Source organism: Nilaparvata lugens, chromosome 13, assembly GCF_014356525.2.
Source record: "Nilaparvata lugens isolate BPH chromosome 13, ASM1435652v1, whole genome shotgun sequence".
Lineage (NCBI taxonomy): Eukaryota > Metazoa > Arthropoda > Insecta > Hemiptera > Delphacidae > Nilaparvata > Nilaparvata lugens.
In genome coordinates this window covers 28,938,189-28,965,438 of record NC_052516.1, presented here as the reverse complement: position 1 = coordinate 28,965,438, position 27,250 = coordinate 28,938,189, and the positions used below count along the sequence as shown (strand labels likewise).

At 34.1% G+C, this 27,250-nt stretch overlaps 2 protein-coding genes across 4 annotated transcripts in view; both read right to left on the bottom strand.

Annotated features, from left to right (window-relative positions):
• The window catches only part of LOC111047732 (rho GTPase-activating protein 100F), a 127,801-nt gene extending 119,751 nt beyond the window's left edge, over window positions 1-8,050 (bottom strand). For all 3 annotated transcript variants that reach the window (XM_039440254.1, XM_039440256.1, XM_039440257.1), the window contains exon 1: window positions 7,729-8,050. The gene's annotated coding sequence lies outside the window, so the exon portion shown is untranslated. The remainder of the gene's footprint in view (window positions 1-7,728) is intronic.
• A 7,214-nt stretch (window positions 8,051-15,264) lies between these two features.
• On the bottom strand, window positions 15,265-24,861 carry LOC120354124. The gene is made up of 6 exons (XM_039440416.1): window positions 24,851-24,861; window positions 21,768-22,637; window positions 19,682-19,781; window positions 19,191-19,295; window positions 16,158-16,313; window positions 15,265-15,572 (listed from the first exon to the last, which is right to left on the bottom strand). Exons 1-6 carry the CDS (start codon window positions 24,859-24,861, stop codon window positions 15,519-15,521), a joined length of 1,296 nt encoding a protein of 431 aa, XP_039296350.1. The 3' UTR covers window positions 15,265-15,518.
• Window positions 24,862-27,250: the final 2,389 nt, after the last annotated feature.

Genomic DNA, 27,250 nt, shown 5'->3' with positions numbered 1-27,250 from the left:
CAATTCCTTCTTCTTCTCATTCTCCTTCTCATCCATCCTTCTCATTCTTTTCATCCTACTCCTCATCCTCATCCTCCTTCCTATTCTTCTTTTCATCATCATCCTCCTCCTCCTCCTCCTTCTCCTCCTCATCCCCATCTACCTTCTCTTTCTCATCTCCTTCTGCTCCTCCTCCACTCCTATCCCCTTCTCCTTCTGCTTCTCTTCCATTTCCACCCCTCCACCTCCTCCTATTCCTTCTCCTCCTCATCTACATCTCCCACAACTTCTCCTCAGTCTACAATTCCTCCTTCTTCTCATTCTCCTTCTCATCCATCCTTCTCATTCTTTTCATCCTACTCCTCATCCTCATCATCATACTCATCCTAATCCTCCTCCTCCTTCTCCTCTACATCTCCCACAACTTCTCCTCGGTCTACAATTTCTTCTTCTTCTCATTCTCCTTCTCCTTCTCCTCCTCCTCCTCCTCCTCCTCCTCCACCTTCTCCTCCTCCTCATCTACATCACCCACAACTTCTCCTCAGTCTACAATTCCTTCTTCTTCTCATCCTCCTTCTCATTCCTCTTTTCATCCTCATCCTCCTCCTCCTCCTATTCCTTCTCCTCCTTTTCCACCACCTCCTTTTCAACTCCTCTTCCCAACATCTCTCCACCTCTTCCACCCCTACCACATATTCTCCTCTGTCTACAAATCTTTCTCATCCTCATCCTTCTTCTTCCACTCCTCCTCCTCCTCTACCTCTTTCTCCCCATTATCATCAACCCCATCTATATCGTCTGCTCCATCTACAATTCCTTATCATCCACAGTCATTTTCCTCTCGTCACTGTAGCATTGTCACCTTAATCTATTTTTATTGAATGCTTATATTTTTCTTTCAAAATTCTATCTTCGAGTATTTGGCCTATCCACCAAGATTTCGGCTTCTGAATTAATATCCCCCAATTCCCAGTCAATCCAACCCATTCTGACATGGGATTGGTTACTACCCAAACCAGAAACGTTAATCTCTGATTTTATTATTCAACCTGAAGTAATGTACTGAAATTATGATCGTCTAAAAAGTCAAATAGTTTAATAATCAATGGAATTAATAATTTTCCATGTGCAATGTCTGGCTGTGGCGTACTTATTCCATATAATATGGAATTGGATAAACTCATCAACTTCCAATTCTCTACCTATTCCATTTACTACCATCTTCTTTTCCCACATCTTCTCCAAATTATCACAACACCTCATGTACAAAGGATCAATATTGTACTATTTGATGCAAAAAGGACTCGAGTCCAAAAAATGACCTTTGCGAAAAAAGTTCTGAATCTTTTTGGTCACGTATCCTGGAGAACAGCTCTATCACAATCGAATTCACCAAATATTAATCAACAGTAACTCATCAACTCTCTGAATAGAACATTCAGAACAAAAGAAAACTTTAATTATTCAGTTGAAATAACCGTTCATTCAGTAAACAAGTCAGCACAATTGAAAACAAAACCAGAACGTCAATTCATTCCGATTTGAATAGAGAATTGAAATGGTTGTTTTGCAACCAATTCCAATCTCCATTCAAAAATTCAAGTTTCACTCAATCACTCAAATCAAATCAAATTTTTATTTTTCCCAGAAACATAATTACAGAAAAAAATTGTAGAAAAAAAGTGAAATACAATATAAAATAAAAAATGGAATATCATGAAATATAAATCTATCAAACTGAAAGTCCCTGCAAGTTCGAAATAAACTGAGCGCAGAGACTAAGAAATACACTCAAAACATACACTCAGTGAATTTCAAATCATTACTGATTCTCATAAAATAATAATTACTGTTAGAGATAATATAATAGTAAAGCACAACTGAAAACAGGAAAACAAAACCAGAACGTCAGTTCATTCCAAATTTAATAGCGGATTCAAATGGTGGTTTTTCAATCAATTTCAATCCCTATTGAACATTTTGAGGTAATAGTGAAAATATCCTATACTATTAAACGAGCAATTTCTTTTTATATGTTTAGATGTTTATATGTTTTTATATCTGTATGTTAACGGATCTCGAAATCGGCTCTAACGACTCTCAATAAATTTGGAATAAAGTAGGTTTATGATATAAAAATTCGATTGCACTAGGTTTCAACCCTGTGATAACTCGCTGAAGGACATTAAAAGGATAAATACGTCCTTGGAAAAACAGCTGGAAATTTTGTCGTCTGTTGATGATGGAAGTGAGTGAGCGAGTACATGTGTGTGGAACTGAGACAAAATTAGGACTCAGCTGTTGAACTTTTGTAATCATTCAATCAGTGCCGGTTGTACAAGAGCCGGTTAAATTTTAATCCTGAATAATTCCAGTAGAACCAATCTGATAAGCTATCTTTTTGAAATAGTCTTCTCTGATTTGGATTAAAATTTAACATGCTTTTGTGAGAGAAATTTTTGCATTTCTCTGGGAATTAATCTCAATCCACTGTGATTGGATAGAACCTTTCTGTATGAACTATAATAGTTATTTGTGCAACTAGTGCGCAAAGTGACAGTTTGCTGCACCGAAAGAAACGTTTACGCCCGAGCCGTAGGCGAGGGCGGAATGGTTTCTTGAGTGCAGCAGAGGAACTTTGCGCACGTATTTCACATTAAGTTTTTCCTACAGTTACCATTGAATATGAAAAGTGGGTAATTATGGGTAAAATTGCCTGAAATGCATCAAATGTTTTTCTGTGTAATTTTATTATTGATAAAAACCTTAATTTATTGTCAAATTGAATAAAAATGTTGTCCTTGGTTATAATATATAATGAATAATAATTAGCGCGTTGTGCTTGGTTGCACCTCTGCTCACTATAGCAGCCACAGCAGTCACTGTTACCAACTTCATTTTGATTTTGCTGCACTGTTGCTCCATATAACCTACTAAGTATTTTGCGTTGCCATGTTGCAAATCTGGAGTGCAGAAAAATTTTTCCCGCACTAGAGCGGAAAAGTGATTCTTTGCGTTCTGTAATCAGTGCAGCAATGGCCACTTTTCAACGTAACTGTAGGAAAATATATTATAATTTCTTCTTTCGTAATAAATTTTATATGCTTTTGTACTCCATAGCGGAGCTCGGTGCCCCGATATTTAATTTTATACTCTTCGTTGTGTACTGCAAATAATTTCAGAATCCTATGAAAGAATAAACAAGTGTTTGGAAATATAATAGTGGGGAGATGAAATATGTAGTGTCCTAATAAAATAAATGTAACGTATTATCGGTTTGGAGCAGTCTCTTTTAGCCTTGCGACCATAGAATTAAAGGGGAGAATAGATTTCCGATATTGGAATAATGCCAGAATTGCGTATAGGGGTTCACTCACCACCGAGCCAAGTGTTTTATTGAACTGCTTCTCATCTCTTTTACTCTCTCTTTCTCTCTCTCTCACACACACTCTCTCTCTAACTATCTCTCTTCCTCTCTTACTCTCTGGTAGAAAGTTAGTGGGGAGGATATTTTTAATATTCTTTCCGAAGAATGGACATTGATATGTCCAAATCTCCGCCAATTTATGTAGATGCATAACAATATAATTATCTACAGTTATTATATTACAAAATTGCTTTCTCATATCATATACAGTTCAATAATTATTTTCTTAGTCTATATTATGTAAATTCATCTATAATTTTGCTGTATTGTAAGCTATTGTATATAAGTGTATAAGCCAGTATATATTGTAATCTACATAAATCGAGTACTCAATCAATCAATCTCTTTCTCTCTCTCTAAAATTATAGAGAGGGATTTTATATCCTTCTTGGAGAATCGACAATTTTCTGTTGAAACACCGCCGATTTATGAAGTTACATCACATTATATTATCATTATTCTAATTTCATTCTATCTTTATTGTCATTGATTAGTATTATTTATAATTTGTGAAATTCGTTGAATAACTAGCATTATCGTCAATTAATGTAAATCAGTGTATAAGCCAGTAAATATTGTAACATACATAAATAAAGGAATCTAATCTTATCTAATCTCTCTCTCGCTCTTTCTCTCTCACTCTCTTTCTCCAGTCGTGTGTTATTGGAAAGGATTTTTTATATCCTTTTTAGAGAATCGACAATTATTTGTTGAAACACCGTCGATTTATGAAGTTACATCACAATATTATACTATCGTTATTCTAATTGCATTCAATCTTTATTCCCATTGATTAGTTTTTTATACTCTGTGAGACTCATTGAATAATTAGCTCCATTGTCATTAATAATTGTAAATTAAAGTAAAAGCAGAATCATCTTACATGATCCGATCTAATCTCTCTCTCTCTCCGAATCAAAATCTGAATCCACCCTTAATGAAGGCAATCAATCAATCAATCAATCTCTCTCGTTTCCTATCGCGGTATCTTTCAGTGAAGTGTTAATAAAATGGATAGGATATTTTTGGGTACCCTTCTCCAGTAATGGACGGTTATCTGTTCAAAATCCATCTATCTATGTACGTACATACAAAGCAGTTTTATACTATCGAAATTTCTATTATTGCATTTCATCGTTTTATTCATCTATAATTCTTCAGTTCAATTCTCAGCTATAGTTTTCTTTTCAGATTTAGTGTATAAGCTTAAATATTTTGGTCTAAATACTGTAAACCAATATAACAAATATAATCGTATTTGTCTCTTTTTATCTATAAAAAATGAGATAATGGAAAGTATGTTTTTGACTATTTTTTTCCAGAAATTGAGAAGATATTTCCAAGAATGTATATATATTCAGAAGCCGCCAACTCATGTAGATAGGCAGCCACTATTATAGGACACTATAGGGTGAGACACTATTAATATTATCATAGTGTCTCAGTGTAAAGATGGGATTTTGAAAATCGTTGGATTCAAAGGACAGTCAAAGATTTGACTATTAAACGGATTTCAAATTGGAAATTAAATATAAGAAAAATGATGACATGTTGGAGCTATTAAATTGCAATTCACAATAATTGAATTAGTCATGAGAGATTTTTATAGCACAACGATTTTCGTCTAATTTTAATGAATAGATTTTGATTTAAATATATTTAATTTATAATTTTTGTTTTGATTGTAAGCTATGTTTTATTTTTATTTCTATGAATTTCTTGAATAATTTATTGTAAATTGTATTGATGGCAAATAAAAGGAATTGAGATAAAGAAAGGAAAAAAAGATGTTGTCGAATTCCACTATAACATTTTTATTCACCAAAACCAGTTTTGGAATAGTAGTGGAATAGTGGAATTCGACAACACCTTTTTTTCCTTTCTTTATCTTAATATGGAGAAGTTCCACAATATCTCTGATAAAAGTGTTAAATTTATTAAAAGGAATTGAATTGAATTGAATTGAATTCTTAGAATCTATCGAACTAAAAAATAAAAATTATTGGAGATATTGAAATATGTATGAGATATTGGAATGAACCAATTTATTTGCTATGGATTGCTAGTTGAAATCACCCTTGTTTTTTATACAGCTAGACTATAATAACCACTATTTTCGTTAATTTTTCTTCTCTCAGAGGGTGATTCCCTCAAAATTTCCAGGCTTATTGGAGATATTGAAATATGTATGAGATATTGGAATGAACCAATTTATTTGCTATGGATTGCTAGTTGAAATCACCCTTGTTTTTTATACAGCTAGACTATAATAACCACTATTTTCGTTAATTTTTCTTCTCTCAGAGGGTGATTCCCTCAAAATTTCCAGGCTTGTGCGTAAGTAAGGGGAGGAATAGTGATGATTTTAATTATCATAGATAAGTGACTCACAGCTTTAGATGGGTTCCGAACCACCATGAACCCATCCATAAACCCAAAAATTATATTTAGTAGGAAAGGCTCCTCAAGCGGTCACCCGTCCAACTTGAGTAGCAAATGTCTTTGAACTAATATAACGACCATGGAGACAATCGCTTCACCCAACTATCTTCAAAAGCCAAATTATAGAATATTCAACAGTTGAAAGAGTAATGAGATAGTAAAAATATTAAATTCACGGCTTCTGATTTCATAATATTTGATTCCAAAAGCCAATTATAGAATATTCAACAGTTGAAAGAATAATGAGATAGTAAAAATATTAAATTCACGGCTTCTGATTTCATAATATTTTATTCCAAAAGCCAAATTATAGAATATTCAACAGTTGAAAGAGTAATGAGATAGTAAAAATATTAAATTCACGGCTTCTGATTTCATAATATTTGATTCCAAAAGCCCAATTATAGAATATTCAACAGTTGAAAGAATAATGAGATAGTTAAAACATTCAATTCACGGCTTGTAATTTCATAATGATTGATTCTCCAAGGACCGATTAAAAATAATATAGTATGCTGAAGCTTTCAATAATTGTATGTATATTCACAATAATTCAAAAATTAGTCTTCATTCTACTCTATAGTTTCTATTAGAGCTGATCTCATGGAGCTCTCAATAAATTGTGAATGAATCTTCAGAGATTCATAATAACTGAATCCTCAATATTCCCTTTGACAATAGGGAAGAGTAGCTTCCTCCACAAACTCATAAAAATCGATAAAGTTCTCCATGTTCTCCGAAAGAGCCAGTCTGATGGAGCTTTCAATTATTGAGAGATTCTAATTATAATATAAGAGAATCCAGAATAATTAAAATAAATATTAATGGTTCATGATGGTTTTCAATGATTGGGCTATATAATAAATAATGATTGGAGATGAAGAATAAATGATCGAGAATGATGGAGAATAAAATTCTTCACAGTTCTCTAAAGAGCTAGTCTGATAGAACTTTCAATACCATAATTTTGAGTAAATTCACAATAATTAAAAAATGGTCAGTTCAGAAGAGGATTCTCGATGCCCGATTATCGATTTTTACAAGACTATAGCGTGATCAATTTTGATTCTACACTGTTTTTGATGGAAAAGCTATCAATATCTGTGGGTGCTTACAATTGTGATTAAATTGACATAATTTTCAACGGTTTTTGACTGCACCAAAGTTGTCCTCCGTTCAACAATAATCAATTATCAAACTAGATAACCAAATTATCACTATCCCCCGAAGTCATGACCTACTTTCAACCTGGTGACCTGTGCTGAAAACTAGGCCAGTTCAAAATCCCAGTCCAAACTAATATTTAATTCAGAATACGCATTGCTACATTTTTTTGGTGAAATGCTCAGTCAGCCAAAACTAGAAAAAGCTGAAAAAGGAGGAGGAATGAAAATGTGAGCTGGAGAAAGTGAGAGGGGTTATGGAAGTGCGAGTAGTAGTAAAATGGTTGCTGAATTGGAGTGAAGGAACGCTGGCTAGTAGTAATCAATAAAGAGGTTATGGTAACAGATAGAAACTCACTGGCGACGCTACGCGCGTCCCACAAAACGCGAAATCAGCAGAGTTTTCTCTATAATAGTGCTTTCCAACAAGCTCTATGATATGTATGTTTATGTAAAAATAAAACAAAGCTTTCATTACCACAGAGAAAAAATTTACAAGCCTTGAAACGAGAGGAATGTTATAAGCTACAACATTAGAAGCTATAATATTCATTAATCGCGTGTAGCAATGCAAATCTCTCTCAGGAATCCAGTAAAGAATCTGTCCCCCCGGATATTTTCAATGAATAATTTATTGTCTAGTAACTATTTGGGTGTCTGGGTTATTTTGTATGATTTTGCTAGGTTATAACGATTGAAATAAAGAACACAACTCACCTTTCTAGTAGATTATCCACACTGTCCACTGAAAAACATCAACAAATTCGAAAAAGTAACACTGTCATACTAATAACTTAGCACTGATCCGCTAAAGCACTGGACCTGAACCCTGTCATAACATTATTTTCGCTGAACTGTATATTATTGGATCTATCGGTTTTGTAACAGTGGTTTAGAATGGAATAACGCGACGAACGGTTTCTAGTTCACGTGTAAATGAGAATCTAACCCGTTGTAAGTTGTGAATTACCCGTGTTTTTCATGTTGACGATCGTTTTATTACTGGACTGGATGTGAGTCCGATTCACGGGATTGAACATGAAAAAGCTTTGATAACGATCAAGACGGTAGCTACTAGCAGAGCTTCCGAAAACTTCCGCTGGGCGGCAGCACTCTCTTGACTCCTGCTATAAATTAGAGATATATAGCTATATAGTTACTGTAACTACTAGTTCCTCACTCTTTCACTCCCGCACACTGGCAACTTTATGCTGTCAAAAACATTCGGGATTCACTTAGAACTGTCATCATCGATTGAATGGAGGAAGTGGATATTATCTACGAGGAGAACTGAAGGAAGTAAATCTCCCTATAATATTATCAACTAGCAGGTAACCCGTGCTCCGCAAGGGTCTATTTTAAAACTTGACAAACTGAAAACTTGACCAAGTGGAATCTTAAAGAGTTTGAAATAGGCCTGGAACCATCCTCGGTTAATTAAGAATGTATAATTTGCAAAATTTCAAGTTAATCAGTCCAGTAGTTCGGACGTGATGATGCGTCAAACATAATTACCCTATCCCGTATTTTTATGAGCCAGTTCTTTCCTTTATTATAGTATGGATAAGCTCTTCAACTTGATGCTATCCTAATAAAGTGACAGAATTCAAATCTTATTTAGAAACCTTCCTCAACTTAATTCCAACCTGAAAAAATGGACTGGTTATTAATTTAGTTGTCAATTTTAACCATCTCTCTCTAGATTAGAGAAGTAGTCTCTCTAGATTAGAGTTCAATATTAACATATGGACATGGTATGTATTCATGTCCCATGAATCAAATTTTAACATTAATTATTCTGAAAAATCTAGAAGGAAAATTGGAATTTGAGCTTCGAGGTGCACGATATTGATACTTCTAGAATCTATGTGCAAAATTTGGATATCTGAATCATTCCTGTTTTTCGATATGCAATCCACAAGTTGACATGTTGTGATGCGAACAAACGAACAAACACAACCCTACTCTCTTTTATTATAATTATATAGATGTTTATGCCTTGATTTTATCATTTGCAACGCTAACTTTGGCTCATGAATTTCATGATTATTCATTCATTTATCCATGAATTGAATCACAAGAAAATCAGAGAAGGTTTTTCGAAAATTAGGCTTTTATGATTGATTGGTTCTCATTAAATTAATCACGAATAAAATTCAACCGCCTTTGCGCAACCGGCACCTAATCTATAGACATTACTGGGCGAGAGCCATAGGCCTAGCCCATAACTGCTCGACTTTCAAAATTCATAAATAGTGAAATTTCCAAAAGATGGTTATGTTTTCACCGCTTAAAGTTTGAGTCCAATATCTTCTTATGCTATCTTTTCTCTATGCTTTTACTCAGAGTAAAGCCAGATTCACTTCTCACTTCTTACTTACGTAGCATTGGTTAAAATCCAATCCTCTGTAACCTTTCTGTAACCTCTGTAATCCTCTGTAACCTCTGTAATCCTTTGTAACCTCTGTAAACAAAGCCATAGTGCATTCTGGTGACGTCAGCATAGGTAGGGCTTCTACACCAATAAACATTTTTTGATTTCAGCTGATCTATATCAGCTAGTGTTTTTATTGGTGTATGAGCCCTACCTTTGCTGACTTTACTATCAACCACCTGTCTGGCACTATGACTTTGTTTACGGATGTAGTGGTTGAATGGGAAGTAGTGTGGAGTGTGGTTATTTATAACAAATTCTGACATTTTTAAATGAATCTCAACATACCTCCGGATGTTATTTGGCTCAACAGTTAAAGAATATGTGATAGCTGGTAGTTCACACCATCTTCGTCTTCTTCTTCTTTCTCTTCTTCTTCTTTTTCTTCTTCCTCTTCCTCTTCTTCTTCCTTGTTTCCTAATTTTCTTCTTGTCCCCCCCACCTCTTCTATTTATTATTTTTCTTTCTCCTCTTCTTATCTCCCTCATCTCCTAATTTATCTCTTTCATCTACTCCAACTACTCCTACTCTTCCTCCTTTCACTTTACATTCTCGTTCTTTCCCCCTTCTTCATTTTGTTCTCATTCTTCTCCGTCTTCACCAATATACTTTTCTTATTCTTCTTCCTCTTCTCTCCTTCTTCCTTGTTTTCATCTCCTCCTCCTCTTTTAACCCATCTCTTTGTTCTCCTTTACATCCTCCTTTTCTTATATCTTCCAAGTTTCCTCTAATTCCTCTCCTACATCTCCTCCTTCTCATCATTCCTCATATTCTTCTTCTTCTTCTTCTTCTTCTTCTTCTTCTCTTCTTCTTCTTCTTCTTCTTCTTCTTCTGCTTCTTCTTCTCTTCTTCTTCTTCTTCTTTAAAAAAAAACAAAAATAAAGTTTGATTTGGTTTTCGTCAATCTAGGGCAGTAGTGAGATCAACTTCAAACAGTCAGCATGAGTCGAAAGCTAAGCATAAGGAATGCTGACGCAGTTTGAAGTGGATATTGCTTTAGAGTGGCGTAGGCCACACACGTAGGATTAATTCATCAAGGCGTGAATGCTGAGATACGTTCGCTCACGATAGCTTAGACTGGTTCGTGACTCACAACACAAATAAACCGATTCAAATCTCTATTGTGCCGCATTCGTGGTGGATGTAACGATATAATCCTTCTATTTATCCCTACAACCCGCTTCTATTCTATTATCCCTTCATTTGAGGGATATAATATCCTTCTTTGGAATACTGAGACGTGTACTCATTATGCTTATTATGACGTTTAGAATGTGTTTCTACACCTTTTCCAATTATTGTATTTGAGAAAGTATCAAGTTAATTTGAGAAAGTATCATTTGTATTTGAAAAAATCTGGTGTGGCACACTCACACAATTTTCCTTGCCGTTATGAAAATTGATCACCTGACGCTAGTGTTCCCGCGCATCTCAAGTCTACAATTCAAAGATTTGAGCCAGCTGGTGACAGGGCTATAACGCTGGAGACACACATGAGGTCTGCTATCTCTTCATAGTGAATGATTTAATAGAATCAACAATAATTTGCAATTGAACAATCACATTTTCTCGAATTTCGTGCTTATTTTCAATTTTAGGTGAATATGTTACTGAACATTAATTGTAGAGATTTTCATGCTCAATCTACTTCACTGGATTGTTTTTGTTTAAATTGTATCTGAAGCCTGATAATTGGGAATCTAAAATCGAACTTTGCATTGATGGGGCGGAGCTCCCGAAATTTTTACAGATATGGGACTTGTGGCAGTTGATAGAGCTTATCGATGACTATTTTAGGTATGAATTTGATCAAAATCGTTGGAGCCGTTTCCGAGAAAATCACGAAAAACCCTGTTTTTGACAACATTTTCGCCATTTCAGCTGCCATCTTGAATTGCATTTGATCAAAATTGTTCGTGTCGGATCCTTATAGTGGAAGGAACTTAAGTTCCAAATTTCAAGTCATTCCGTTAATTGGCAGATGAGATATCGTGTAAACAGACGCACATACACTCATACACACACACATGCACACACACACACACACACACACACACACACACACACACACACACACACACACACACACACACACACACACACACACACACACACACACACACACACACACACACACACACACACACACACACACACACACACACACACACACACACACACACACACACACACACATACATGCCAATACCCAAAAACCATTTTTTTGGACTCAGGGGACCTTGAAACGTATAGAAATTTAGAAATTGGGGTACCTTAATTTTTTTCGGAAAGCAATACTTTCCTTACCTATGGTAATAGGGCAAGGAAAGTAAAAATAGTCACTTGTAATTGAGAGAATGTCAGATGTAGATGAGAATAATCAATTGTATTTGGGAAGTCATCACATGTAATTGAGAATAGTGAATTGTATTTGAGAAATCTATATGAATAAGAATTGAGCCTCAAATTTTGACATTCAATAACTTTTTTATGTGTGCACTGAATTTGATGATTTTTTCTTAGTTGTGTTCGTTATGTTCAGGACCAGGTCTATGGCCTATCAAGTTTATAATCCGACTTCAGGACTCTTTCCTACGGTCCTTCAAAGTTAACATGTAATCCTTATGAGAGAAGATTTGTGAGCTGGCCACACACAGAAATAAAAATCAGCTGTTATAATCATTGCGTCATACAACAGCCGTCGGTAGATAGTAGACAAGAATGTGTGCTGCTCCATAACCGCCCATCTATTTTATTCTAAACGCCCCGACTAAAAACAAAATGACTGTTTTGTGTGTAACCATCCAGCAGTGCGGCCTCAGATTAAAGACTTACATGCTCTAAAGACATTGCTTTGTTTCGAATAATTGTGCTGTCTTCGGTGTTTAGTATTAATTGATTTTTAGTAAATTATTTATTTTGCAGTTGGAAAATTATCTATACAATAAATAAAATGCCGCATCGCGCCTCCTCAGGTGTGCATCAAGCTAAAGTTTGTCATGAGATTAAACTATTTGGCGGTACGAAGTTCGCCGGGCCACCTAGTCGTCAAATGAGAAGATATCAATTGAAAATTGTCCAATAGACATGTCGTGACTCTTCTGTAGCCTATAGTACAGCAAATAGAAATACAAATCCCTGTATACTTTTTGAATTATTTTATCACAACATGTTTCGGACATTCATGCCATTTTGACTTGAAAATGGCATGAATGTCCGAAACATATTGTGATAAAATAATTCAAAAAGGGTACTGAGATTTGTATTTATATTTATAATGCAGATAGCCCTAAACAGAAAAGAGACCTATAGTACAGGTTTGATTTGAGCAGGAAAGGATACTGTACTACGTACACAGTATTCCAATATGTTTTGCATGGGGGCTAATTAATATTTTCAATGGTGAAAGTATTTCCCCTGTACTGTTTACGAATGATTAAGGAGTATCATTTCTATGTAGGTATTGGCAACGCGACTTTTGTCTCATTTTGTGAAATATTGCACTTGTAGATCAAATTCTTTATGTTTACGGCGCAATTGAACAATACAATGGATTTTGGGGATTGAAAATCGCGACCAGGTAGCATCAGCGGACTGAAGGGTACAACGCCTTAAGGGCACGCCACACCAAGCTCGCTACCGCGGCGGTAGCGAAGTTTTATAAATCGCTAGCCATGTATTCAGGTTGAGCGCGCCACACCGACTTCGCTACCGCGGCGGTAGTACGGCGCACTACCACCTACGACCGCCTGCTAGGCGATTCAACAAAAGTTCGCTGAGAGGTAGTACGGCGGACAAAGCGAGCTCAGTGTGGCTCAATGTCGCTCAACCTGAATACATGGCAGGCGATTCGAAGAGGTAGCGCATGCGCACCTCTCCTCCTTGCAACACAACACACTAATACGTCTCACCCCCCACTACTAGACTCACTACTCGGAGACTACCGCTAGCGAACGTTTTTCGGTGTGGCGTGCTCAGCCGAGAAAACTACCACCAGCGGTACTACCTCGGCGGTACTGGCGAGCTTGGTGTGGCGAGTCCTTTAGTCAACTCGGCTATCAGGCCAACTATTGCTTTTGCTAACTGCTTTCAACCTTAATTCAAAAAAATCTGGTGTGGTACACTCACACAACTTTCCTTGCTCATTGATCTATAAGCCTCATTCTAAAACTGGAATAATTCAGGGGAATAACATAATGCCGATTGGCGGCTGAATAATTTAAACTACGATTATACTATTGTTATTGTTTTCAGAGTACATTTTCCTTTGTTTGGATTATGAAATTTGATTATTTCTTAAAAGTTATCAAAACAGCTGTTCTGAAAATGAAATATCGACTAGGTGTTCTTTAAATAAACTGCTCTACCTACCTACCTCACGCACGAGAAGGAAGTTACAAAGTCAATTTCTCAAGGATGGGGTGGACCCCCTCTTAGTTTCTCAGGGAGAAGACTCATGCCAGTTAATAGAGCTGATAAATAACTATACAGGGTATGAATTTGAAAAAAATTGGTCGAGTCATTTTTGTGAAAATTGTGATAGAAATTTGACAAAATTTATTCTTCTCAATAATATTACGGAGCTCCTGCGATTTTCCCAGAAATGAGACTCATGTCAGTTGATAGGGCTTATAAATAGTTATCTAGAGTATAAATTTGAAGAAAATCGTTAGAGCCGTTTTCGAGAAAACCATGAAAAACATGGTTTTTTAGTCATTATACGCTATTTTTTCCGCCATTTTGAATTGAATTTTATTGAATTTCTTATTATCGGATCCTCATGGTATAAGGACCTTGAGTTCAAAATTTCAAGTAAATCGGTTGATTAGGAATGGAGCTATCGTTTTCACAGACACACACACACACACACACACACACACACACACACACACACACACACACACACACACACACACACACACACACACACACACACACAACACACACACACACACACACACACACACACCACACACACACCACACACACACACAACACACACACACACACACACACACACACACAACACACACACACACACACACACACACACACACACACACACACACACACACACACACACACACACACACACACACACACACACACAGCGTTCATGATTTGATTTACACAAATGTTTTACACAATTTTTTTGAGAAAAATTGAGGACCTAACAGCATAGCTGGTTCAGTCACAGGAAAAAGCTCGGTTTCAATTTTTTCCTGTTTTAAAGCCGCTTCAATTTCAAGCTTTTTCTCTCGACTACTGTAGACAATCTATAACTACGTGATAAAACAGTAGAACCAGCTCTACTATAAGCCAGACCATAATTAAGCGTTTTTTCAGGCTCCAACTCAAACAGCCAATCGGAGAGCTTCCTGTCCTGCCGACTCTAAAAACGCCTGGAAAAACCGCTTTATATGGTCTGGCCCTTGGAGTGAAATTCAGTTATTACTCTGTCAGTATTGGTTGAATGGAGGGAGTTTTTATTATGAAGAATAATGACAGTTTTGATTGAATCTAACTGTATAAGAATTTTATACTAAATTATTTTTGTCTCTTTTCTAAATTATTTTTACTAAAAATAATTATGAAGAATAATGACAGTTTTAATTGAATCTAACTGTATAAGAATTTTATACTAAATTATTTTTGTCTCTTTTCTAAATTATTTTTACTAAAAATAAAGTTTTCAACTTTCACCTCTCACTAGCAGATATAATAATATTCTATATTGTAAAATTCTTCATTTTTGCAACTAATCATTATAGTCGTTATTCATCATAATATACTCTATATTATCTTAGAGAAAAGTTACTGTAGCATAAGCTATCTATCATAATCTTTTGCTATCTCTCCTATATGATAGAATCAAACTTGATGGCAAAATTGATCATTTATCAAATTAAAACTTCTCCGTTGTTTGTGGAAATATTTTCCAGTTTTTTATATAATATATTATAAATACATGTATTTTATTCATGCTTTCTTCCAATCAATAGGTGTTGACACTCACATTAATTAATCAACTCCCTATCATTTTGAAAACAAATGCTCTATTTTTTCAAATTGTTCACTTTTCAAAGGATGCGAAAATATTGAAGATCGAATACGTTGTTTGAACTATCTGAAAAAGTAAATAAAACAGAATTCAATTGGACTATGAAAGTAAATTTCTTGTGAAAACATAGTTAACAAACATTTTAAAGTAATCCAAGTGATACTATAATAATCAAGACAATAAATAACAATGTAGTTGTTTGTAACATTAGTAATAATAATTGATATCAGTCATATAATATCCAATCATAGTTAACTATGTACTGTATTATTCAATAATTTAAGCGATTCATCAGTAATAATTTAGAAATTCTATAAATTTAACACTATTATTTCATAGCCAAAAATGAAATGAAAAAAGCCTACCGTACCGTACAGGTATTCTATGAACACTTTTTCATGAAAATTCTCATTTTAATTTTCTATCTAATCATCTACTGACAGGTAGCCTATATTAGTAATAATTCATTAATTAACTTTTCTCTTTAAGTAACTTTAAGTAATTCATTAAGTAACTAAGTATTAACTAACTAACTAAGTATTCATTAAGTAACTTTTCTCTTAATAATTCATTATTTATCCATGCAATAAGAAGTGAGGAGAATATTACATTTTACTTTAAAATATAAAATATTGAAATCATCAGCCTTACCTGAACAAATAAGTTGAGATCAATAACAAAAAGTCCATTTCCCTTTATTTCAATGCTTATTTCGGAATTCAATTGGAATATTTTTAGCGTTCTCCTATTATTTTCACTCACATTGTACCAAGGACAATTATACAATGCTTTTGGAATTTCTTTACTCTGAAACGTTTTTTATTTACATCACATCACAAGTTGAATTAGATTTATTATACTCAAATCAACTACAAAATGTTAATCGTTAGAGAATTAATTAATCACAATAGAATAAAGAGACAGTTCACTCAATGATTGATTTGATACAGCAAAACATGTAATATTTTGCCGATGATGGAATGATGAATTGGAAGTTCAGTTAAATAATTATAAACAGTGACAGTAAACTTAATTATCTATAAAACTAATGGTATCTCATATTTATTTAATTTATTTTTTATTCAGATTCATACAAATTCTAGGAAAGTATCACAGGCTGAAACCCAAAACGGTTGCAATTCTTATTTATACAACAGTCCTATCTAGTTTATGTCACTAGTGTAGAATAGAATAATAATGATAATCAATTCATGTGTTAAACAAAAAAAAGATTTTTTTTCTTTTCAATCTGAAATTTGTCTGAGTTTTTCAAGTGTCAAGAGTTTTTCAATCTCTTGAAACGTTCATAATATTGATTGAATTCGTAGCATTGATTATATTTATAAGATATGCTGATAGTTTAAAGAATAAATATTGTTGTTGAATAATTTTTACTATATAGTCACATCATGCATAATGGATTGAAAAAAACTGTATTGGAGTGAAAAGTTACTATAGTAGAAGGTATCAATATTATTGAAAATGAGAGTTTGGAGATGACCTCACTATAAGCAAGAGCTCACCAAAAAGATGGAAATTGGTGGAATATGATCAATTATGATTACCCATGCACAAGCTTAGAATTCATGTGGGCATCACCCTCAGCAAAAAAAAATAATAATGATTATTGTACTTACGTTGGATATAAACATTATTATTAAATTTTAAAAATTTAAAAATTGAAACTAAATCTATTAAAAGTTCAATTCAAATTTATTTTGTTCCTTGTACAAAATACCTTAATTGTTTAAAAAAAGAGGAATCTCAACTCACATCATAAAAGAGTGTCAAACCACAATAAAACGTCAAGTTTTTAGGAATTTTTATTTATTTATTTATTTTTATTTATCATTTTACAAAGGCGACTTTCTAGAAGTATTTTAAGCCTAGGTGATGATGATGGGATGAATGATAATACAATGAAGGTAGAGTTATGAATAAATAAAAATTATAGGTTATGCTATCCACTTGAATTGATTTGAGTTCTCTTCTAAGTCCAGAAATGAATAAACTAGAAACTTTCAATTTGATTTGATTAAAAACCGAATATAATAGAATGATTACATTCAATAAACTCTCACAACTTGAAAATATAGAATTATAAGGAAAATTTTGAACCAGAAATAAAACACTAACTAATTCACTGAAAGCACAGCTGTTACGTATATTGTTACTTGACAATTTAATAATAATGTTTTCCTACAGTTAACTTGAAAAGTGGCCATTGCTGCACTGATTACAGAACGCAAAGAATCACTTTTCCGCTCTAGTGCGGGAAAAATTTTCTCTGCACTCCAGATTTGCAACATGGCAACGCAAAATACTTAGTAGGTTATATGGAGCAACAGTGCAGCAAAATCAAAATGAAGTTGGTAACAGTGACTGGGCTGCTTTAGTGAGCAGAGGTGCAACGAAGCACAACGAGCAAATTATTAATTATATATTATAACCAAGGACAACGAGGACTTTAGGATTAAGTTTTTTATCAATAATAAAATTACACAGAAAAACATTTGATGCATTTCAGGCAATTTTACCCATAATTACCCACTTCTCATATTCAATGGTAACTGTAGGAAAAATTTAATGTGAAATACATGCGCAAAGTTCCTCTGCTGCACTCAACAAACCATTCCACCCTCGCCTACGGCTCGGGCGTAAACGTTTCTTTCGGTGCAGCAAACTGTTACTTTGCGCACTAGCTGCACAAATAACTATTTCGCCCCACTTGGATGTAATGAGCTGGTTTACGTGCGTCATATGGAGGCCGAAAGTGATTGTTTTCTGACCAGGCCGGTAAAATTTTTACGGCCCTAGGGCTGTAAAATAACCTTGAAGTCAGCTGATTCTGATTTGATGTGAATGTGTTTACAAAATAGTTTATGAAACAGAATCAGTTTATGCTTATGAATAAAGTATTTTGAAATAAGATACTATCATTTTATTTGGATGAATGAAATACAAATAAGATATTATAAACTATTCAAATTCGATTTTCAGAGTAGGATAGAACTTCTAACCTAAACTTCCTAAGTCGATGACAACAAGCATTGTTTACGTTGACATTCAGATTGGCCAAATTTCAAGTGTGCTAAAACAGCTGATCAAACAACTTTCCATTATTTGTGTTTATTATTCAATAAACACACATTTATCAATTAAAACATTTATAATAATATCATCTTATTGTCATTTGAAAGAATAAACTCAACCTCCCACATAATTGAACATAATCTTTTAGGATATTTAGACAAATCAGAATAGAAAATAAAAATACTTGGACAATTTACTGATATTCAGATTACCTCAGATTTGCTAGAGCTATGGCCTTCCACTTTTGCTTTCGAAAGTGCTTGATGAACAATTATTCTCATATATATATATATATATTATATATATATATATATATATATATATATTATATATATATATATATATTATATATATATATTGTTTATTTTTCTGTGTGGCGAAAAATAGCGTTCGCACCACAGGCAAAAATGTTTTTTCGGCTCTCAATCTTGAAAACCGATTTCGAGCCGGAAAAGTCTCATTTTCGGCCCTAGGCGCGAAATATACTATTATAATTCAACGTAAGTACAATAATCATTATTATTATTTATTAAAATTTTTTTCTGCTGAGGGTGATGCCCACAGCTGAATATTTAGGAGTAATTTACTTACAACTTCTGTAAGAACGGTTCCCATCACACAATAGCCAAACACTGCTATCAGTTCTATAATGAAAAACACTCCAAATTTTACTGCCGCAAATGAAAACAGGTCCATCTAAAAATAATTGATAAGTTGGAAAATTATTATTACCTTCATATAGAGGTAATGATTGGATGATAAGATTAAAGGAATATTGTTCACAAAATAATGTTAACATTAAAACAACATCTAAGAAAATGGTTGAATAATTATTGTACCGGTACTGTACGTTGAATAATGAACAAGATTTGTTAACAGTTGTACAGCTCTGTAATCTATCTCTGTTGAAAAATATTACTAAGAGAATTGTTTTGTTTCATTTTTAGATCAAATGAAAGTATTTTTGATTATGATTAGTTACATCATCATCGAGATAGACAAATTAGGTTTTTCGTATTGAAGATAATTCCTTATAATTCTTACAATATGCCCTGTTAACTAATTACCATATGAAGTCTTACCTTAGTTAATACTAGAGACAAGCATGCAAGAATTGCCATACTCAATCCTATAACCACACCATAGATTGTTGATGTCAAATCTTGGTAAAGATTAAAAAATCTGGAAAATACAAATTCTCACTTAATAATCATAGGAATTCTATTGAGAGCTTTTGAAACAATGGTTTATTATTCTTAATTATTCTTGGGAAGCGATTTGGTTTCGTGGTAGCGCTGATAAAGCCATTGATAAAATAAGTTAGAGGAGTCGAACTCCTCTAAAATACAATAATTTATTAGTTCAAAAATCGCTTCCTGGAGGTTCTGAACCCACCTGAAGCTACAGATCAACTCATCTCTCGTCATTATCATCCGTCTCACTACCTACGCACAAGCCTAAAGCTCATCCTCAGACAAAAATATGCAACTATAAATGTTCAATTTGTTTAATCTGATATCTTTAGCAAATTTCACCGGAGCCCTGATTATTTTCATAACCAAATAATGTCACCAAAATCATAAAATTGTTAACTTTTAGACGAATAATGAATATTTCTCTCAGTATCTAACAAAGCAGTTTGGGTCCCCAAAACATTCATAGAAAACAGGGGACAAGAATAGGATGTCCTGGCACAATTTTATTAAGTAATTCGTCAAGTAGTTAGTTTGTTAAGTAGCTCATATAATAACAGAAATTATTAAACTATTGTCTTATTTTTTGTTGAAATTTTCGTCTGTAAAATTTGCTAATGAGTCCCCCTAACATCCCATAAGTACAGGGCGACATTCATAGAAGATGAGGACCGAAAAGAGAGCAAGGGTCCTGAGACGTTTGGTGCTCTGTGGAAACGGTCTATCATTTCAAAATACTGTACTTGAATATTTATCCAAATTTCTTCCCTAGAACTCTAGTATTCTACCAGACTGCTAAAACCTCAATCGTTTTCATCAAATATCACACTTTTTACCACCAATCCATTATTAAAAATAATGTATTAATTCCATATTTGGTAAATATAATCATGAGATTTCATGAGACCCTTCTCTAAAGCTAGAAACTGACTTTTCACATAACTGATCTCTTGTCTATCATAATTGTATTGATTTTATTCATTATATTAATGCACCTGATTTTCAAGTTCCGTTTTCAAACATGTCCTAGTTCAGTTCAGAAGAGTTCTAGTAGTTCAATAAACTATTCAATAGTCTTGGGAGTAAAAGAACAAACAAAGAAAACATTGCAGATATGAATATAAAGTACCGTACCTTGTATAATAATATGCCAAACATGTTCCGTATTGGAAATAAAAACAAAAGTGTTCTATATAGCTCATAATTCACTATTGAATAGCCTTGAGAGAAAATAGTAGGATAATCCAACATATTTCGTGGGAAAGTTCGTGAAGATGGAAACAGAATCGATCTGATATCTCTCACTATAACTGCAATAAAAATCATAAATTCATAACAAATTTCAATGAGAGCTTGAATAATCGTGACAAGATCATAAATTACGTTTCTATGAAACTTTCTATTTTATCTGCTACCGAAAAAACGTCACTAAAAATTGATATTTGGAAAAGATTCACTCTGAAAAGATGTCTTTGCAAAAGTGCATTTTTGTTAGTGAAAATTATGTTTTAGGTGGAAATTTGTGATGACAGCCTTTGTATACATACAAAACATATACATAATTATTATATTATACATACAAAAGTTGCTAATCCTTAACTTAGTTCTAATAATTATGATACCCCACTATAATAATAAGTGTCGGGGTGTACGGTATAGCAGTTAATTGTGATTCGAGTCCCGTTGGTTAGAGGTATCAATCATTGATGCTAAACATTCTATGGCCGTTTTAACATACAGTAACAATAATACATCCGCCATTTTTATCAGCCATTCAGTTGCGACCCCCAAAAGCGTTTCAAGTGGTTCGGATATCCTGAGGTACCCTACAATCAGAATATTTGGGTCTGTATCTATTTTCACGAACTTGCCCATAAAACCCTGTTTTTGTGACATAATAAGGATCTACTAAAAAAAAAAAAAACATTGCCGATATATTAATATAAATTAACTGCATTATCTATCTTGATTTCACCTTAAAATCTCAATGTGATGCAGAATGTTTTCCTTAAGACACTCTTGGACACACTGTTCATAGAACGCATCATCTCTCAACAGTTGAACATCCTTCTCCCTCAACCCGCTACCAGAATTGTATTTTTCCAATGCTCTAGGCTCCAAACTCAAAATGGACCGTTTCAAAATGTTGTACTCAGTACTGATTTCCAGTAATCCGAAAACAATAAATGGAACTAATATTGCAATATACATAAAAATCAAACCAACTTGTATGAATAATAATAAATAAGCTGCACAGAAGCCTAAAAATGTTTTTGAGTTGAACGGAAACCAAGTTGGTACCGCGAATATGTAGTCTATTTCTTCAACTCTACCCCGACCATCCACACCGAAGAGTTTCAAAATAACTGGAGGTATAACACAGATTATCACAAAGACTCCCGCACACATCAAATGGAAAACCTTTTGGAACATGTTTGAATGAAATTTCGCAGTATCCCTCAGTTCATTGTTCTTATCTTCATCAATATCGGTTTTATACTCAAATATACCCGCATCTATCATGCGAAACATTTCATGTAGGATTGGCATTTTCATTGAGTAATGTACCAAAAGTAAAAACCAAACTGCATAGGCAAAAGTGTATGCATGTAACAGTTCAACTAGGGTTAGTAGATCGTTCCATGCGTAGCACATGCTTTTGAAACCGATGAACAGGAAAAATGTCAAACATGAAAAGGCGATTGAGAGGAAAATAAAATTGAGGACTCGAGAAGATGGTTCAGGAGATACAAGTATGGCTGATGCGATGACATATTTTATTTGAGATTTTTCCAGTCCTCTCATAACACTCTCCCATTCTTCGTTTGTGCTTGGACACAGGAACCTTGAAGAACAGAATACAATAGAATTATTTATTTGATGATTTAGTTCGCCATATTTTAATTATTCAAAGTTATTGTCGAGTTTTTATAATGTATTTTCAATAATTATATATAAATACTTCATGGTGATTCCATTACCTAATTTTTATTTCAAATTAAATATGGAGAAAACCCTTTTCATCTTTATGAATCACTCTCTTTTTTACGATGAACACACTACACTTTCACAGTGTAAACCGATGGGAAGCATAGAATTGAAAATGTTTGTTTCTAGTTTATATCAAATTCTATTCTTTATAGGATTAAATTTTCAATAAGTTATAAAGTAGGTTTACTGCTGTTTATTGTAAAATAATATTTACAATAAATAGTGAACCTACTCAATGTTGAAGTTCAAAACTTTATTGGGCTATTTAAAACAGGTGAGGAAGGAGGATAAATTATAAATTATTATGAAGGGGGAATTCTTATTTAATAACTATGAATATATCACATAAAATATCGTAATATCTAACGTGGAATAAAAATACATTTATTGACAATAGAATATAAAAACAGGATAAAGCTCTACTTACATTATTATGTCCGTCTACTGCATAAATGAATTTGATAGTGAAAACTTATTACCCTTTAGTGCCGGTACTTGAAAGAAGACTCAAATTATAGTGGACTCAGAAAATAGCTATTCAAGACCATGATTGTATGATCACTTACCTACTGAACTTACTTTAACGTTTTCTTTCAGCGCAGCTCATGATGTAGGCCTACGTCATTCTGTCATCGATTGAATTTCAATATTGAAGACTTCAGAAAACACTACACTTCCAAGTTGCAACTTCTTAAAATTTTCAACAATTTTTTGTTTCATTTATGAAAGCAACCTTCTGATACCGAAGGTTATGCTGAAGTAGATAGGCCTACTTCCGCAGTCAGCATTGGTTGATATCGAAGCATTGATATTATTCATAATGGATAATGACAATTTGAAGTGCATCTTACTATACACTACACACACAATGTAATCATTTCTTTATTAATTGAATATTCAAATTGTTTGAGATATCGATGTGCAGTTTTCGCCATTCCCATTTTTTTTTAAATAATGTATCACATGATTATCCTCCAATTGGAAAAATTAAGTTTAATGTTCAATATTGCGGATCCAAGATGTTGGACCAAAATTTTGATGCCACAGAGAAGTAAATTTTGATTTCAAATGGGATCACCAATCAAAACTAATGTCAAATTATCCTTATCTTTGAAAATTTTGTACAGCTTTCTGCCTTGCACTGAGTGTTTTTAACTTGTTAATAAAATATCCATTCTATTCTAATGTGTTTACGAATTAAACCGTTTCACTTTTCCAATTTTACCAACGTTCCTGTGAAAGTTTTTAAATAGCCTTCAGAGTAGATCTGAGGTGGCGATCATAAATTATTTCAGTTTCCTCAATAATCACAATAAAATACTGTACACAGTACGTTATCACAATAAATTTTCTGTTAAAAGACTGATTGCTGCTTTATTTCTATTGCAAGAGAAACTCAGACTTTGATACTCTTTATAATAATTATGTTTTCCGAGTGTGAATCATATTTACAAATAATGTAAACTTTTATGATTTTTAAGTTTGTTTAAATGAGTGTTTGTTATTATAGTTCATTTTATGACAACTTTAACAACTCTCATAAAAAAATTATCTCATATAAATTATACTCTCATTATTAAAAATTATCACTAAATATAAAAATGAATGTCAAATTAATTATCGTCTATTCAAACATACTACTTAAAATGTTAACAGCGAATATCTCATTAGATATTCTTACTGATATTGATTGTTTAATTAATATGTACACTTATGACTGTACTATAGAAGCTAGATTCACTCAATCACTGCTCTGCTCTTTCACTGGACACTAATTGAACAAGCACTACACTAGCTCATACGGTTTCCTCCTTTTGAGCCTCCGCACCAACCCTCCATTGTCTAGCAGCTGGATCGCCTCAACGTTGTCGTGTTGGTGCAGTCGCCCCTCGTGCCTCTCCGCATGCCTCTGGATCTCGGTGGACACCAGGTCGACGTGCAGGTCTCTATGAAGATCGCTGTTCCTGACATACCAAGGAGCATCCACAATGTTCCTCAGCACCTTGTTCTGGAACCGTTGTATTACATTGATGTTGCTGTCTTTGGTACACCCCCAAAGTTGTATACCATATGTCCATAATGGCTTTAGTATCTGTTTGTACAGAAGTACTTTGTTTTGGATTTGTAAGTTGGAGTTTTTACCGATCAGCCAATACAGCTTCTTATATTTGATTCCAAGTTCCTCTCTCTTCTTCTTGACATGGGCCTTCCAGCGAAGCTTTGCGTCCAAGGTCATACCTAGATACTTGGCATCATTGGCATATGGCACAACTTGGTTGTTAATTGTTATTGGTATGGCAGGTCCTTCTTATTGGTGAAGTTGATGTGAATCGACTTTGCTTCATTTAGTTTCATCCTCCACTTTCTAGTCCAATCTTGAATTTTGTTGATGGATCTCTGTAGTTTTTCTGTTGCAATATGAATATTACTGTCTACTGATAATATGGCTGTATCGTCTGCAAATGTTGCTGTAGTATTCTCATCAAGGCTGGGAATATCGCTGGTATAGAGTAGGTAGAGAAATGGTCCTAGAACACTTCCTTGAGGAACTCCTGCTTTTATTTCCTTCAAATCAGAATATGAATGACTCTAAAGTATCTGTCAGTCAGATAGGATTTTAATATATCTGTAAATTGCTTTGGTAGCACTTTTTTCAGTTTGAAAAGAAGACCTTCATGCCACACTTTATCAAAAGCTTGCCCTATTTCAAGGAAAGCTGCTGAACAAACTTTTTTCTCTTCAAGGCTCTTCTCTATTACATTCACAATCCTATGCACTTGGTCTATTGTTGAGTGTTTCACTCTGAAGCCAAATTGGTGATTTGGAATTATGTGCTGTCTCTCAATTATTGGTGTTAGCCTACTCAGTAAAATCCTTTCAAACAACTTGGCAAGCACAGGTAGCAATGATATTGGCCTATATGATGATACTTCATGTGGCTCTTTACCTGGCTTGAGTAGCATTATAACTTCTGCTACTTTCCATATTCCTGGTACAAATTTGAGTCTGAAAGAGGCATTCAAAATGTGTGTTAATTTTACTATTGCTTTTCTTGGTAAGGTAGGTGCTTGAGGACTAAGCCAGTTATCATTTCGAATCCAGGGGTCTTTTTGTTATTCAGATTTCTCATTTCTCTTTTCACCTCTTCTACTGTGACACACATTATTTCTTGATTTGGCTGTAAGATGTTCTCCTCTGCTTCTAAAGTGTCTTCTCCAGTTGTGTTTTTTGGTTTAAAAACGTTCACAAGATGATCTGCAAAGGTCTGTGCCTTTTCATCACTACTCCTTGCCCATTGTCTGTTCTGCTTCCTGAGAGGAGGAGATTGATGAATGGGTTTTTTTATTTTTTTAGCTGCCTTCCAGAGTGAGTAGTCTGTACTGCGTTCTGCTGTTAAGTTTATCAAGTAATTATTGATTGATTCATTCTTGATACATTGAATCTCTCTCCTTAGTTCTTGAGTTAGATTGTTTAAAACTCTTTTGTCTTGAGGGGAACGTGATTGCTGCCATCTCCTTCTTGCTCTTCGTTTTTCCACAATCATTTCTCTGATTTCCGCAGGGTAATTATTTCCAGTGGTTCTTCTTCTGAATTGTGGAGTATTACACCATGCTGCCTGTTGGATATCAGTAACAAACTTCTCTAACTCCCGATCAATCTGTTCTTCGTTTCTTAATGGCGAGTTCAACTCTATTCTTTCATCCAGCATCTTTTGGAAACCATCCCAATCCGTGTGGCTGTTGACTAGCGCAGGACAAGCATTTTCCTTCTGTAGAATTGAATCACTGAGAGTCAAAATGATGGGTGAGTGGTCCGAATTTAGATCGAAACTATCCTCTAAATGCAAATAATTTACTGATATATTCTTTGTCAGAAAAAAATCTATAAGATCTGGGATTTTCCTCGTATCGGTGGGCCAGTAGGTTGGTTTACCAGTTGAAAGAGCTTCGCACCTCATCTCTCTCATTGCTTCATAGAGCTGTCTTCCCTTGTGTGTTGTTAAGCGCGATCCCCAATGCACGTGCTTTGCATTGAAATCTCCACCAAGAATGAATTTGTCTCCTAACATATCAAGCAATGATAAATATTCATCTTTTCTGATGGAATATCTGGGAGGACAGTAAATAGCTGCAACAACAAAATGATAATTGACTGCTTTCACTGCTACACCTGTCAATTGTATTCTATCACTTTCGAGTTTCACTTGTTCATGATGTTGTAGATTGTCTCTGATGATGATGGCACTCCCACCCCTTGCGACATTGCTGGGATGTAAAGCATGATAGATCCTATAGCCTTTGAATTTTATAAACGACTGCTTTGTAAAATGAGTCTCAGATATAAGACATATATCTATTTTTTCTATGTTTAGAACTGCTTCCAACTCCTGTTGCCGTTGTAACAATCCATTTGCGTTCCATTCCATTATTTTTAGTGAATGAATCATTTGAATTGCAGTAGTTTACT

Excerpts from the sequence above, each read along its gene's own strand:
- LOC120354124 (XM_039440416.1), bottom strand. Across the intron at positions 19,296-19,681 it reads TGTCTCTAGTATTAACTAAG|ATGGACCTGTTTTCATTTGC; the intron begins GTAAGACTTCAT and ends AATTATTTTTAG. Across the intron at positions 16,314-19,190 it reads GAACCGTTCTTACAGAAGTT|AGTAAAGAAATTCCAAAAGC; the intron begins GTAAGTAAATTA and ends AAAACGTTTCAG.